The sequence below is a fragment of the Oncorhynchus mykiss genome, chromosome 17, assembly GCF_057628025.1.
Source record: "Oncorhynchus mykiss isolate SJ-2025 chromosome 17, ASM5762802v1, whole genome shotgun sequence".
Taxonomy (NCBI): Eukaryota; Metazoa; Chordata; class Actinopteri; order Salmoniformes; family Salmonidae; genus Oncorhynchus; species Oncorhynchus mykiss.
Genome location: NC_143038.1, coordinates 77625682 through 77642248, shown reverse-complemented (window position 1 = coordinate 77642248; position 16567 = coordinate 77625682). Strand labels below are relative to the sequence as shown.

At 43.9% G+C, this 16567-nt stretch overlaps 1 protein-coding gene across 4 annotated transcripts in view; it reads left to right on the top strand.

The window, feature by feature from the left end:
* LOC110494844 (sarcolemmal membrane-associated protein) overlaps window positions 1-14968 on the top strand; it is a 111053-nt gene extending 96085 nt beyond the window's left edge. For 2 of the 4 annotated variants that reach the window (XM_090206520.1, XM_036950984.2), the window contains 2 exons: window positions 4598-4685; window positions 12498-14078. In XM_090206520.1, coding sequence (XP_090062646.1) covers window positions 4598-4681 — 84 coding nt within the window. In that variant the 3' untranslated portion in view covers window positions 4682-4685; window positions 12498-14078. Of the gene's footprint in view, window positions 1-4597; window positions 4686-12497 lie in introns of all 4 variants that reach the window. The other 2 variants (XM_036950985.2, XM_036950983.2) reach the window with 1 other exon arrangement.
* Window positions 14969-16567: the final 1599 nt, after the last annotated feature.

Genomic DNA, 16567 nt, shown 5'->3' with positions numbered 1-16567 from the left:
CCTGGGCTACATCCACCCTAACAGTGTAATTAATAAATATGATATAACTACCTCTAGCCTGGGCTACATCCACCCTAACAGTGTAATTAATAAATATGATATAACTACCTCTAGCCTGGGCTACATCCACCCTAACGGCATAATGAATAAATATGATATAACTACCTCTAGCCTGGGCTACATCCACCCTAACGGCATAATGAATAAATATGATATAACTACCTCTAGCCTGGGCTACATCCACCCTAACGGCATAATGAATAAATATGATATAACTACCTCTAGCCTGGGCTACATCCACCCTAACAGTGTAATGAATAAATATGATATAACTACCTCTAGCCTGGGCTACATCCACCCTAACAGCATAATGAATAAATATGATATAACTACCTCTAGCCTGGGCTACATCCACCCTAACAGTGTAATGAATAAATATGATATAACTACCTCTAGCCTGGGCTACATCCACCCTAACGGTGTAATGAATAAATATGATACAACTACCTCTAGCCTGGGTTACATCCACCCTAACAGTGTAATGAATAAATATGGTGGAACTACCTCTAGCCTGGGCTACATCCACCCTAACAGTGTAATGAATAAATATGATATAACTACCTCTAGCCTGGGCTACGTCCACCCTAACAGCATAATGAATAAATATGATATAACTACCTCTAGCCTGGGTTACATCCACCCTAACAGCATAATGAATAAATATGATATAACTACCTCTAGCCTGGGCTACATCCACCCTAACGGCATAATGAATAAATATGGTGGAACTACCTCTAGCCTGGGCTACATCCACCCTAACGGCATAATTAATAAATATGATATAACTACCTCTAGCCTGGGCTACATCCACCCTAACAGTGTAATGAATAAATATGGTGGAACTACCTCTAGCCTGGGTTACGTCCACCCTAACGGCATAATGAATAAATAGGATATAACTACCTCTAGCCTGGGCTACATCCACCCTAACAGTGTAATGAATAAATATGATATAACTACCTCTAGCCTGGGCTACATCCACCCTAATGGTGTAATGAATAAATATGATATAACTACCTCTAGCCTGGGCTACATCCACCCTAACAGTGTAATGAATAAATATGATATAACTACCTCTAGCCTGGGCTACATCCACCCTAATGGTGTAATGAATAAATATGATATAACTACCTCTAGCCTGGGCTACATCCACCCTAATGGTGTAATGAATAAATATGATATAACTACCTCTAGCCTGGGCTACATCCACCCTAACGGCATAATGAATAAATATGATATAACTACCTCTAGCCTGGGCTACATCCACCCTAACGGCGTAATGAATAAATATGGTGGAACTACCTCTAGCCTGGGCTACATCCACCCTAACAGCATAATGAATAAATATGATATAACTACCTCTAGCCTGGGCTACATCCACCCTAACAGTGTAATGAATAAATATGATATAACTACCTCTAGCCTGGGCTACATCCACCCTAACAGTGTAATGAATAAATATGGTGGAACTACCTCTAGCCTGGGCTACATCCACCCTAACGGCATAATGAATAAATATGATATAACTACCTCTAGCCTGGGCTACATCCACCCTAACAGTGTAATGAATAAATATAGTGGAACTACCTCTAGCCTGGGCTACATCCACCCTAACAGTGTAATGAATAAATATGATATAACTATCTCTAGCCTGGGCTACATCCACCCTAACAGTGTAATGAATAAATATGATATAACTACCTCTAGCCTGGGCTACATCCACCCTAACAGTGTAATGAATAAATATGGTGGAACTACCTCTAGCCTGGGCTACATCCACCCTAACGGCATAATGAATAAATATGGTGGAACTACCTCTAGCCTGGGCTACATCCACCCTAACAGTGTAATGAATAAATATGATACAACTACCTCTAGCCTGGGCTACATCCACCCTAATGGTGTAATGAATAAATATGGTGGAACTACCTCTAGCCTGGGCTACATCCACCCTAACGGTGTAATGAATAAATATGGTGGAACTACCTCTAGCCTGGGCTACATCCACCCTAACAGTGTAATGAATAAATATGATATAACTACCTCTAGCCTGGGCTACGTCCACCCTAATGGTGTAATGAATAAATATGGTGGAACTACCTCTAGCCTGGGCTACATCCACCCTAACAGTGTAATGAATAAATATGATGTAACTACCTCTAGCCTGGGCTACATCCACCCTAATGGTGTAATGAATAAATATGATATAACTACCTCTAGCCTGGGCTACATCCACCCTAATGGTGTAATGAATAAATATGGTGGAACTACCTCTAGCCTGGGCTACATCCACCCTAACAGTGTAATGAATAAATATGGTGGAACTACCTCTAGCCTGGGCTACATCCACCCTAATGGTGTAATGAATAAATATGATATAACTACCTCTAGCCTGGGCTACATCCACCCTAATGGTGTAATGAATAAATATGGTGGAACTACCTCTAGCCTGGGCTACATCCACCCTAACGGCGTAATGAATAAATATGATATAACTACCTCTAGCCTGGGCTACATCCACCCTAACGGCATAATGAATAAATATGGTGGAACTACCTCTAGCCTGGGCTACATCCACCCTAACGGCATAATGAATAAATATGATATAACTACCTCTAGCCTGGGCTACATCCACCCTAACAGTGTAATGAATAAATATGATATAACTACCTCTAGCCTGGGCTACATCCACCCTAACAGTGTAATGAATAAATATGATATAACTACCTCTAGCCTGGGCTACATCCACCCTAACGGCATAATTAATAAATATGATATAACTACCTCTAGCCTGGGCTACATCCACCCTAACAGTGTAATGAATAAATATGATATAACTACCTCTAGCCTGGGCTACATCCACCCTAACAGTGTAATGAATAAATATGGTGGAACTACCTCTAGCCTGGGCTACATCCACCCTAACGGCATAATGAATAAATATGATATAACTACCTCTAGCCTGGGCTACATCCACCCTAACAGTGTAATGAATAAATATGGTGGAACTACCTCTAGCCTGGGCTACATCCACCCTAACGGCATAATGAATAAATATGATATAACTACCTCTAGCCTGGGCTACATCCACCCTAACGGCATAATGAATAAATATGGTGGAACTACCTCTAGCCTGGGTTACGTCCACCCTAACGGCATAATGAATAAATATGGTGGAACTACCTCTAGCCTGGGCTACATCCACCCTAACAGTGTAATGAATAAATATGATATAACTACCTCTAGCCTGGGCTACATCCACCCTAACAGTGTAATGAATAAATATGATATAACTACCTCTAGCCTGGGCTACATCCACCCTAACAGTGTAATGAATAAATATGGTGGAACTACCTCTAGCCTGGGCTACATCCACCCTAACGGCATAATGAATAAATATGATATAACTACCTCTAGCCTGGGCTACATCCACCCTAACAGTGTAATGAATAAATATGGTGGAACTACCTCTAGCCTGGGCTACATCCACCCTAACAGTGTAATGAATAAATATGATATAACTACCTCTAATCTGGGCTACATCCACCCTAACGGTGTAATGCTTTTATATCTAAGATGGCGGGTGAGCAAGCATACACCTCAGGGAGTTATAACTGGTTCTCACTGTTACTAGACCTCCCTGAACAAAAATTACACCTCTGTTCAGCTTCTAGATGTGGTGTGACATGTATCTATACGTTTGTTTCCCCCTCCTGCCTCCCGTTGTCCCCCTCCTGCCTCCAGTTCCCCCCTCCTGCCTCCAGTTCCCCCCTCCTGCCTCCAGTTCCCCCCTCCTGCCTCCAGTTCCCCCCTCCTGCCTCCCGTTCCACCCCCCCCTGCCTCCCATTCCCCCCCTCCTGCCTCCAGTACCCCCCTCCTGCCTCCAGTCCCCCCCCCCCCTGCCTCCAGTACCCCCCCTCCTGCCTCCAGTACCCCCCCTCCTGCTTCTAGTTCCCCCCCCCCTGCCTCCCGTTCCCCCCCTCCTGCCTCCAGTACCCCCCTCCTGCCTCCAGTTCCCCCCCCCCTGCCTCCCAATACCCCCTTCCTGCCTCCAGTACCCACCCTCCTGCCTCCAGTACCCACCCTCCTGCCTCCAGTCGCCCCCCCCTTCCTCCAGTCCCCCCCCTCCTGCCTCCAGTCCCCCCCCCTCCTGCCTCCAGTTTCCCCCCCCTCCTGCCTCCAGTCCCCCCCTCCTGCCTCCAGCCCCCCCCCCTCCTGCCTCCAGTTCCCCCCCCCCTCCCCTCCTGCCTCCAGACCCCCTGCCTCCAGTCCCCCCCCCCTGCCTCCAGTCCCCCCCTCCTGCCTCCAGTTCCCCTGCCTCCAGTTTCCCCCCCTCCTGCCTCCAGTCCCCCCCTCCTGCCTCCAGCCCCCCTGCCTCCAGTCCCCCCCTCCTGCCGCTACTTTCCCCATGGCCCCTCCATTCAGGTTTTTTTGTTTATTGATTCGTTTTCATTCTTTCTTTGTTTTAATTTCTTTGATTAGTTGAAAATATTGGTTATTCTATTTAATTATTCTCTCTGATCCCTCCCTCCTTCAGCCACCCATATTGCAGCCTGTCCAGGCCATTTTCATCGGCCTTATCCCGGCCTTGCTGTATTGGTGGTTCAGCCAGTTGTGGTAGAAAGGTACACCGTGTTCCTGTTGTGTTGTCTGTCATCTGTCTGTCATCTTCATCAGTATCATCCTCTCTAACCAATCAATCAAATGTATTTATAAAGCCCTTCTTACATCAGCTGATGTCTCAAAGTGCTGTACAGAAACACAGCCTAAAACCCCAAACAGCAAGCAATGCAGGTGTAGAAGCACGGTGGCTAGGAAAAACTCCCTAGAAAGGCCAAAACCTAGGAAGAAACCTAGAGAGAAACCAGGCTATGTGGGGTGGCCAGTCCTCTTCTGGCTGTGCCGGGTGGAGATTATAAACCTAGAGAGGAACCAGGCTATGTGGGGTGGCCAGTCCTCTTCTGGCTGTGCCGGGTGGAGATTATAACAGAACATGGCCAAGATGTTCAAATGTTCATAGATGACCAGCAGGGTCAGATAATAATAATCACAGTGGTTGTAGAGAGTGCAACAGGTCGGCACCTCAGGAGTAAATGTCAGTTGGCTTTTCATAGCCGATCATTGAGAGTTAGAGACAGCAGGTGCATAGCTGTGCCACCAGAGACTCTGGGTTCGCTCCCAGGCTCTGTCGCAGCCGCCCGCGACCGGGAGGTCCGTGGGGCGACGCACAATTGGCCTAGCTTCGTCAGGGTAAGGGAGGGTTTGGCCGGTAGGGATATCCTTCTCTCATTGCGGACTAGCGACTCCAGTGGTGGGCCGGGCACAGTGCGCGCTAACCAGGTCGCCAGGTGCACGGTGTTTCCTCCGACACATTGGTGCAGCTGGCTTCCGGGTCTGATGCGCGCTGTGTTAAGAAGCAGTGCGGCTTGGTTGGGTTGTGTTTCGGAGGACGCATGGCTCTCGACCTTCGTCTCTCCCGAGCCCGTACGGGAGTTGTAGCGATGAGACAAGATAGTAACTATTAACAATCGGATACCACGAGGGGGGTAAAGTAAAATAAAAATACTAGAGACAGCTGGTGCGGTAGAGAGTCCAAAACAGCAGGTCTGGGACAGGTAGCATGTCCGGTGAACAGGTCAGGGTTCCATATCCGCAGGCAGAACAGTAGAAACTGGAGCAGCAGCATGACCAGGTGGACTGGGGGAAGCAAGGAGTCATCATGCCAGGTAGTCCTGAGGCATGGTCCTAGGGCTCAGGTCCTCTGAGAGAGAGAAAAAAAGAGAGAATTAGAGAGAGCATACTTAAATTCACACAGGACACCGGATAAGACAGGAGAAGTACTCCAGATATAACAAACTGACCCTAGCCCCCGACTCATAAACTACTGCAGTATAAATACTGGAGGCTGAGACAGGAGGGGTTAGGAGAAATTGTGGCTCTAACTACCTTCATCATCTATCTTCATCAGTGTCTTCCTCTCTAACTGCCTTCGTCTGTGTCTTCCTCTCTAACTGCCTTTGTCGGTGTCTTCCTCTCTAACTGCCTTCGTCAGTCTTCCTCTCTAACTGCCTTCGTCGGTGTCTTCCTCTCTAACTGCCTTCGTCAGAGTCTTCCTCTAACTGCCTTCGTCAGTCTTCCTCTCTAACTGCCTTCGTCGGTGTCTTCCTCTCTAACTGCCAGCCCTGCACTAAACTAATAACTAGCATTATCTAAACTGATAACTAGCATTATCAGTCTATATTATCACAGTTGACCAGCCCCCTAAACTAACCTGTTGGCATTTCAGTCTATATTATCACAGTTGACCAGCCCTGCACTAAACTAACCTGTCAGCATTATCAGTCTATATATTATCACAGTTGACCAGCCCCCTAAACTAACCTGTCAGCATTATCAGTCTATATATTATCACAGTTGACCAGCCCACTAAACTAACCTGTCAGCATTATCAGTCTATATATGATCACAGTTGACCAGCCCTGCATTAAACTAACCTGTTAGCATTATCAGTCTATATATTATCACAGTTGACCAGCCCACTAAACTAACCTGTCAGCATTATCAGTCTATATTATCACAGTTGACCAGCCCCCTAAACTAACCTGTCAGCATTATCAGTCTATATTATCACAGTTGACCAGCCCCCTAAACTAACCTGTCAGCATTATCAGTCTATATATTATCACAGTTGACCAGCCCCCTAAACTAACCTGTCAGCATTATCAGTCTATATTATCACAGTTGACCAGCCCCCTAAACTAACCTGTCAGCATTATCAGTCTATATTATCACAGTTGACCAGCCCTGCACTAAACTAACCTGTCAGCATTATCAGTCTATATTATCACAGTTGACCAGCCCCCTAAACTAACCTGTCAGCATTATCAGTCTATATTATCACAGTTGACCAGCCCACTAAACTAACCTGTCAGCATTATCAGTCTATATTATCACAGTTGACCAGCCCACTAAACTAACCTGTCAGCATTATCAGTCTATATTATCACAGTTGACCAGCCCCCTAAACTACCCTGTCAGCATTATCAGTCTATATTATCACAGTTGACCAGCCCACTAAACTAACCTGTCAGCATTATCAGTCTATATTATCACAGTTGACCAGCCCACTAAACTAACCTGTCAGCATTATCAGTCTATATTATCACAGTTGACCAGCCCACTAAACTAACCTGTCAGCATTATCAGTCTATATTATCACAGTTGACCAGCCCCCTAAACTACCCTGTCAGCATTATCAGTCTATATTATCACAGTTGACCAGCCCACTAAACTAACCTGTCAGCATTATCAGTCTATATTATCACAGTTGACCAGCCCACTAAACTAACCTGTCAGCATTATCAGTCTATATTATCACAGTTGACCAGCCCCCTAAACTAACCTGTCAGCATTATCAGTCTATATTATCACAGTTGACCAGCCCACTAAACTAACCTGTCAGCATTATCAGTCTATATTATCACAGTTGACCAGCCCCCTAAACTACCCTGTCAGCATTATCAGTCTATATTATCACAGTTGACCAGCCCCCTAAACTAACCTGTCAGCATTATCAGTCTATATTATCACAGTTGACCAGCCCTGCACTAAACTAACCTGTCAGCATTATCAGTCTATATATTATCACAGTTGACCAGCCCACTAAACTAACCTGTCAGCATTATCAGTCTATATTATCACAGTTGACCAGCCCTGCACTAAACTAACCTGTCAGCATTATCAGTCTATATATTATCACAGTTGACCAGCCCACTAAACTAACCTGTCAGCATTATCAGTCTATATTATCACAGTTGACCAGCCCCCTAAACTAACCTGTCAGCATTATCAGTCTATATTATCACAGTTGACCAGCCCTGCACTAAACTAACCTGTCAGCATTATCAGTCTATATATTATCACAGTTGACCAGCCCACTAAACTAACCTGTCAGCATTATCAGTCTATATTATCACAGTTGACCAGCCCTGCACTAAACTAACCTGTCAGCATTATCAGTCTATATTATCACAGTTGACCAGCCCTGCACTAAACTAACCTGTCAGCATTATCAGTCTATATTATCACAGTTGACCAGCCCACTAAACTAACCTGTCAGCATTATCAGTCTATATTATCACAGTTGACCAGCCCTGCACTAAACTAACCTGTCAGCATTATCAGTCTATATATTATCACAGTTGACCAGCCCCCTAAACTAACCTGTCAGCATTATCAGTCTGCTGAGCCTTCTGAAAGTATTCAGACCCTTTGACTTTTTCCACATTTTGTTACATTACAGCCTTATTCTGAAATGGATTAAATACATGTTTTTCCCTCATCAATCTACGTACAATACCCCATAATGACAAAGCTACATGTTTTGCAAATATATTAAAAATAAAAAACAGAGATGAGACTTGAAATGGAGCTCAGGTGCATCCTGTTTCCATTGATCATCCTTTACATGTTTCTACAACTTGATTGGAGTCCAGCTGTGGTAAATTCAATTGATTGAACATGATTTGGGAAGAAACACACCATGATTCTTCGATGGAGGAAGTTTAGAACCACCAAGACTCTTCTTAGAGGTTGACACCTGAGCAAACTGCGCAATCGGGGGAGAAGGGCCTTGCTCAGGGTGGTTCCAGAGTTCCTCTGTGGAGAGAACCTTCCAGGAGGACAACCATCTCTGCAGCACTCCAGCAATCAGGCCTTTATGGTAGAGTGGCCAGACGGAAGCCACTCATCAGTAAAAGCCACATGACAGCCCACTTGGAGTTTGCCAAAAGGCACCTAAAGGACTCTCCGACCATGAGAAACAAGATTCTCTGGTCTGATGAAACCAAGATTTAACTCTTTGGCCTGAATGCCAAGCGTCACGTCTGGAGGAAACCTGGCACCATCCCTACGGTAAAGCATGGTGTTGCAGCATCATGCTGTGGGGATGTTTTTCAGCGGCAGTGACTGGGAGACTAGTCAGGATCAAGGGAAAGATGAGTGGAGGAAAGTACAGAGATTCTTGATGAAAACCTGCTCCAGAGCGCTCAGGACCTCAGACTGGGGTGAAAGTTCACCTTCCAACAGGACAATGACCCTAAGCACACAGCCAAGACAACGCAGGAGTGGCTTCGGGACAAGTCTCTGGAATGTCCATGAGTGGCCCGGACTTGAATCCGATCAAACATCTCTGGAGAGACCTGAAAATAACTGTGCAGTGACGCTCCCCATCCAACCTGACAGAGCTTGAGAGGATCTGCAGAGAAGAATGGGAGAAACTCCCCAAATACAGTTGTGACAAGCATGTAGTGTCATACCCAAGAAGACTTGAGGCTGTAATCACTGCCAAAGGTGCTTCAACAAAGTACTGAGTAAAGGGTCTGAATATTTATGTAAATGTTATTTCAGTTTTGTAGTTTTTTTTATTATCAATTTGCCAAAATGTTAATCTGTTTTTGCTTTGTCATGGAGTATTGTGTGTAGTTTGACAGAATAAAAAAAATGTAATCCATTTTAAAAGGAGGCTGTAAAGTCAATGGTCTGAATACTTTCCGAATGTACTGTATATATTATCACAGTCATTGATGCCCTCTGTCTGTCTTGGATCACTCTATACTCATTGATGCCTTCTGTCTGTCTTGGATCACTCTATACTCATTGATGCCTGTCTGTCTGTCTTGGATCACTCTATACTCATTGATGCCCTCTGTCTGTCTTGGATCACTCTATACTCATTGATGCCCTCTGTCTGTCTTGGATCACTCTATACTCATTGATGCCCTCTGTCTGTCTTGGATCACTCTATACTCATTGATGCCTGTCTGTCTTGGATCACTCTATACTCATTGATGCCTGTCTGTCTTGAATCACTCTATACTCATTGATGCCTGATGCCTGTCTGTCTTGGATCACTCTATACTCATTGATGCCTTCTGTCTGTCTTGGATCACTCTATACTCATTGATGCCTTCTGTCTGTCTTGGATCACTATACTCATTGATGCCTGTCTGTCTTGGATCACTCTACTCATTGATGCCTGATGCCTGTCTGTCTTGGATCACTCTATACTCATTGATGCCTTCTGTCTGTCTTGGATCACTCTATACTCATTGATGCCTGTCTGTCTTGGATCACTATACTCATTGATGCCTGTCTGTCTTGGATCACTCTACTCATTGATGCCTTCTGTCTGTCTTGGATCACTATACTCATTGATGCCTGTCTGTCTTGGATCACTCTACTCATTGATGCCTGATGCCTGTCTGTCTTGGATCACTATACTCATTGATGCCTGTCTGTCTTGAATCACTCTATACTCATTGATGCCTGATGCCTGTCTGTCTTGAATCACTCTATACTCATTGATGCCTGGTGTCTGTCTGTCTTGGATCACTCTATACTCATTGATGCCTGATGCCTGTCTGTCTTGGATCACTCTATACTCATTGATGCCTGATGCCTGTCTGTCTTGGATCACTCTATACTCATTGATGCCTGTCTGTCTTTGATCACTCTATACTCATTGATGCCTGTCTGTCTTGGATCACTCTACTCATTGATGCCTGATGCCTGTCTGTCTTGGATCACTTGGAAACTCCCCAAATACAGTTGTGACAAGCATGTAGTGTCATACCCAAGAAGACTTGAGGCTGTAATCACTGCCAAAGGTGCTTCAACAAAGTACTGAGTAAAGGGTCTGAATATTTATGTAAATGTTATTTCAGTTTTGTAGTTTTTTTTATTATCAATTTGCCAAAATGTTAATCTGTTTTTGCTTTGTCATGGAGTATTGTGTGTAGTTTGACAGAATAAAAAAAATGTAATCCATTTTAAAAGGAGGCTGTAAAGTCAATGGTCTGAATACTTTCCGAATGTACTGTATATATTATCACAGTCATTGATGCCCTCTGTCTGTCTTGGATCACTCTATACTCATTGATGCCTTCTGTCTGTCTTGGATCACTCTATACTCATTGATGCCTGTCTGTCTGTCTTGGATCACTCTATACTCATTGATGCCCTCTGTCTGTCTTGGATCACTCTATACTCATTGATGCCCTCTGTCTGTCTTGGATCACTCTATACTCATTGATGCCCTCTGTCTGTCTTGGATCACTCTATACTCATTGATGCCTGTCTGTCTTGGATCACTCTATACTCATTGATGCCTGTCTGTCTTGAATCACTCTATACTCATTGATGCCTGATGCCTGTCTGTCTTGGATCACTCTATACTCATTGATGCCTTCTGTCTGTCTTGGATCACTCTATACTCATTGATGCCTTCTGTCTGTCTTGGATCACTATACTCATTGATGCCTGTCTGTCTTGGATCACTCTACTCATTGATGCCTGATGCCTGTCTGTCTTGGATCACTCTATACTCATTGATGCCTTCTGTCTGTCTTGGATCACTCTATACTCATTGATGCCTGTCTGTCTTGGATCACTATACTCATTGATGCCTGTCTGTCTTGGATCACTCTACTCATTGATGCCTTCTGTCTGTCTTGGATCACTATACTCATTGATGCCTGTCTGTCTTGGATCACTCTACTCATTGATGCCTGATGCCTGTCTGTCTTGGATCACTATACTCATTGATGCCTGTCTGTCTTGAATCACTCTATACTCATTGATGCCTGATGCCTGTCTGTCTTGAATCACTCTATACTCATTGATGCCTGGTGTCTGTCTGTCTTGGATCACTCTATACTCATTGATGCCTGATGCCTGTCTGTCTTGGATCACTCTATACTCATTGATGCCTGATGCCTGTCTGTCTTGGATCACTCTATACTCATTGATGCCTGTCTGTCTTTGATCACTCTATACTCATTGATGCCTGTCTGTCTTGGATCACTCTACTCATTGATGCCTGATGCCTGTCTGTCTTGGATCACTCTATACTCATTGATGCCTGATGCCTGTCTTGGATCACTCTATACTCATTGATGCCTGATGCCTGTCTTGGATCACTCTATACTCATTGATGCCTGTCTGTCTTGGATCACTCTATAATCATTGATGCCTGTCTGTCTTGGATCACTAACACAATGCCACCAACGCTTATTCTTTGGTTTCAAGTTTTTTTTGTTTTTGTTTGTTGTCATTATTGCTTTATGACCATCATACTTCTGCAGCTTTTAAATGTTTTCCTGTTTTTAAACCAAATGAGCATGTATTTGTCCTTGTTCCCTCAGTCAGAACAGTCGTGTTTGATTTTCTGATTATTTTTCTCCCGTGAGGTAACTTAACTGGCTCTCTCCCAGTAACTGTGCCACACTGTTTCTCACTTTCCTACACCCCATCCCCCCTCTATATCTCTCTCTCTCTCCAACCTGTACCTGTGGCCTCAATCTCAGCCCCTGTGTAGGCTAGCTGACGGCCTAGACTAACCCAGTCGTTCTCTCTCTGTGTCCTTCTGTCTCCTGCAGGCCGGTTGGAGCCCCTGGATGCCAGTTGTAGCAGTGATGGTAGCAGTGACTGCTGCGGTGCTTTATCCCAACTTCTCCAAGAGCACCTCCACCTGAGAACTTACCTACTACATGTCCTCTACCACGTCTTCTTCTGGCATCTCTACCTCTGCCCACACCAATCCCCTGCCCATTTTTTGATTGATTCATTAATCCATTAATTAATCTATTGATTAATTTATTACCTCTGGTCGGTTCCCCTACAGAAAGTCCCTCTGCTTTAAACTGTACAAAGGATAACTGTATATATATATAGAGAGAGAGAGAGAGAGAGAAGTAGTATTTCTACCGTAGATATAGGACTATTTCTACCGTAGATATAGGACTATTTCTACCGTAGATATAGGACTATTTCTACCGTAGATATAGGACTATTTCTACTGTAGATATAGGACTATTTCTACCGTAGATATAGGACTATTTCTACCGTAGATATAGGACTATTTCTACCGTTTATATAGGACTATTTCTACCGTAGATATAGGACTATTTCTACCGTAGATATAGGACTATTTCTACCGTAGATATAGGACTATTTCTACCGTAGATATAGGACTATTTCTACCGTAGATATAGGACTATTTCTACTGTAGATATAGGACTATTTCTACCGTAGATATAGGACTATTTCTACCGTAGATATAGTATTTATCAGCTGTTCTTAATCAGTTTGATGATGGGAATATTGGTATTATTGTTAAAGTGGCCTAAACTAGGCTTTGGTTTAGTTTTTCTGATGGGTACCTAACCTTTATTTTTGTATTATGTCTCCAGGTTGTTTTAGCTGAGTTGACTTCCTGTGTGGTTGGTTTAGCTGAGTTGACTTCCTGTGTGGTTGGTTTAGCTGAGTTGACTTCCTGTGTGGTTGGTTCACCAGGTTGGGGTGTTAATGTTCCATTACATAACAGGGTTTATTATTAAAGCCTAATCATCAATCTGATTATTCTGAGTTCACGTCCCAAATTACACCCAGTTTACTGTGTAGTGCCCTCGGCCCTGGTCAAAAGTAGTGCACTATATAGGGAATAGGGTGCCATTTGGCTGGTGTAAAGTAGTGCACTATATAGGGAATAGGGTGCCATTTGGCTGGTGTAAAGTAGTGCACTATATAGGGAATAGGGTGCCATTTGGCTGGTGTAAAGTAGTGCACTATATAGGGAATAGGGTGCCATTTGGCTGGTGTAAAGTAGTGCACTATATAGGGAATAGGGTGCCATTTGGGAATCATCTGATGTTCATTGTGCACAAGGGGTTAAGTGCCTATGGTAAGGAACAGCAGAGATGTGTTTGTGAAGACAGTGCCACTCCTACAGAGGCAGTTATTGAACTAAAACAACAACCCAGTAATCACTTAAATAACATTGTTGGTAGATGACTATGTTCAGAATAACTTTTATACACCACATGATGGTGCTGTATGTCTGTACTACTGTCTTGTCTCAGCTGTGTGTTGTAAACAACTAGGACTAAATCATCAGAATGTTTTCAAGAGAACACTACAGAACATAGATGTGTCATTAAAATGGAAAGTTTGATGTGCTACTTCCATGATTTTTTTGGTCATTTTGGAGCTTGTTGACTTGAACACAGTTTGTGTTCACTGGTTTGAGACAGTGGACACTGGAAGACATTATGGCCCACAAACCCCTTCAGGTTGAACGTCTGTAAAGGCTCTAGTGGACTGAACCAATTGTCTGTCTATGCTTTAAACTCTAGCCTTCTAACTCTGCTTTCTTGTCTCTGGGTTCTAGGCTTTCTGAACTCTATCGGTTCTAGTCCCAAGCCTCTGCTCGCAGTACTTGTTGGGTTCTATTCCCAGACTGTTCTCTGTACTCTGGGTTCTAGTCCCAGACTCTAGTCCCAAACTCTGTTCTCTGTACTCTCTGGGTTCCAGTCCCAGACTCAGTTCTCTGCAGTCTCTGGGTTCTAGACCCATACCAGTATGTTGTTGGTTTGTGTCCCCAGCCAGCCCATAGAAAGCCCTCTGTAGCTCGGATCAGATCACTACTACAAACTCATCAAAGGCTCTGGGATGATTCTGCTGCCTTACCTGTCCATGACACGGAGTCTACCTGTCTGTCTACCTACCTGTCTGTCTGTTGGTTTCGTATCATTGTGATCCTACCCCTACTAAGGACAGATCAATATTCACTGAAACCAGTGTGGTTTATAATGGGGTGAAAGGGCAGAGGTGAACCTCTTGTGTAGAGAGACTGGATCTGATGAATGGGTTATGATGCTGAATGTGAATCAGGAGGTGGTTGAGAGGAAGACAACCGGATGAACTGTGGGGTGAAGGAAGGCTTATGGCTTCACCTCCTGTGTGCAGACTGAGTGCTGCCATCTCCTTTGTTCTCACTGGTTGTCTGGTTTTACCACATTACTGCCCGCGCTGTTTCTGTAAATAAACACTGAGTCAGTCCAAGAATAAACAAGCTATTCATCATATTCCATCAATACATTGTCAACACTTTAACCTGACCCTGATCTGAACTTTTTCCTGTTGAGTCACCACCAAGCACTGAACTATTATATCCACAGGAGGGAAGACAAAACTACTCTCAAGTAGACCGGAGGATGTAACTATTAAGGTTAACGCGTCAGTCCTTTAACAGCCAGCAGTCCAACTTGAACAAGAGCCCTGTATGTTATTCACAGTGACACCTGCAGCGTTCACGTGCCTGTCAGAACTAGGGAACGCTGACTTCCTAACTAGTTGAACGCAGCACGTGTATAACTACAACCAGTTAGTTAGTAAGTTGGACATTTCGCAGTTTCCTAGTTCCGACTAGTACGCGAACACAGAGGCGTCCCTCAGTAATTGTGTGCTTCATCGCCAGATCATCTGAAGGACAAGACAAAATATTTCCTTTCCATGCTTTTTGAAATGTGATGTTTTAACACTGCTGCTATTGCTATACTATGGAGAATAATTCAGATGTAAATCAGACACAATGTTTATATGTGTAAATATAGACATTCTAGACACAAAATAAAAGTTGAGTAAGTGGTATTGGTGATCAGTAACAGTGGTATTGGTGATGAGTAACAGTGGTATTGGTGATGAGTAACAGTGGTATTGGTGATGAGTAACAGTGGTGTTGGTGATGAGTAACAGTGGTATTGGTGATGAGTAACAGTGGTATTGGTGATGAGTAACAGTGGTATTGGTGATGAGTAACAGGCTGCTGGAGGGAGTAACAGTGGTATTGGTGATGAGTAACAGTGGTATTGGTGATGTCCAACAGGCTGCTGGAGGGAGTAACAGTGGTATTGGTGATGAGTAACAGTGGTATTGGTGATGAGTAACAGTGGTATTGGTGATGAGTAACAGTGGTATTGGTGATGAGTAACAGTGGTATTGGTGATGAGTAACAGTGGTATTGGTGATGAGTAACAGTGGTATTGGTGATGAGTAACAGTGGTATTGGTGATGAGTAACAGTGGTATTGGTGATGAGTAACAGTGGTATTGGTGATGAGTAACAGTGGTATTGGTGATGAGTAACAGTGGTATTGGTGATGAGTAACAGTGGTATTGGTGATGAATAACAGTGGTATTGGTGATGAGTAACAGTGGTGTTGGTGATGAGTAACAGTGGTATTGGTGATGAGTAACAGTGGTGTTGGTGATGAGTAACAGTGGTATTGGTGATGAGTAACAGTGGTATTGGTGATGAGTAACAGTGGTATTGGTGATCAGTAACAGTGGTATTGGTGATGAGTAACAGTGGTATTGGTGATGAGTAACAGTGGTGTTGGTGATGAGTAACAGTGGTGTTGGTGATGAGTAACAGTGGTGTTGGTGATGAGTAACAGTGGTATTGGTGATGAGTAACAGTGGTATTGGTGATGAGTAACAGTGGTATTGGTGATGAGTAACAGTGGTATTGGTGATGAGTAACAGTGGTGTTGGTGATGAGTAACAGTGATATTGGTGATGAGTAACAGTGGTGTTGGTGATCAGTAACAGTGGTATTGGTGATGAGTAACAGTGGTATTGGTGATGAGTAACAGTGGTATTGGTGATGA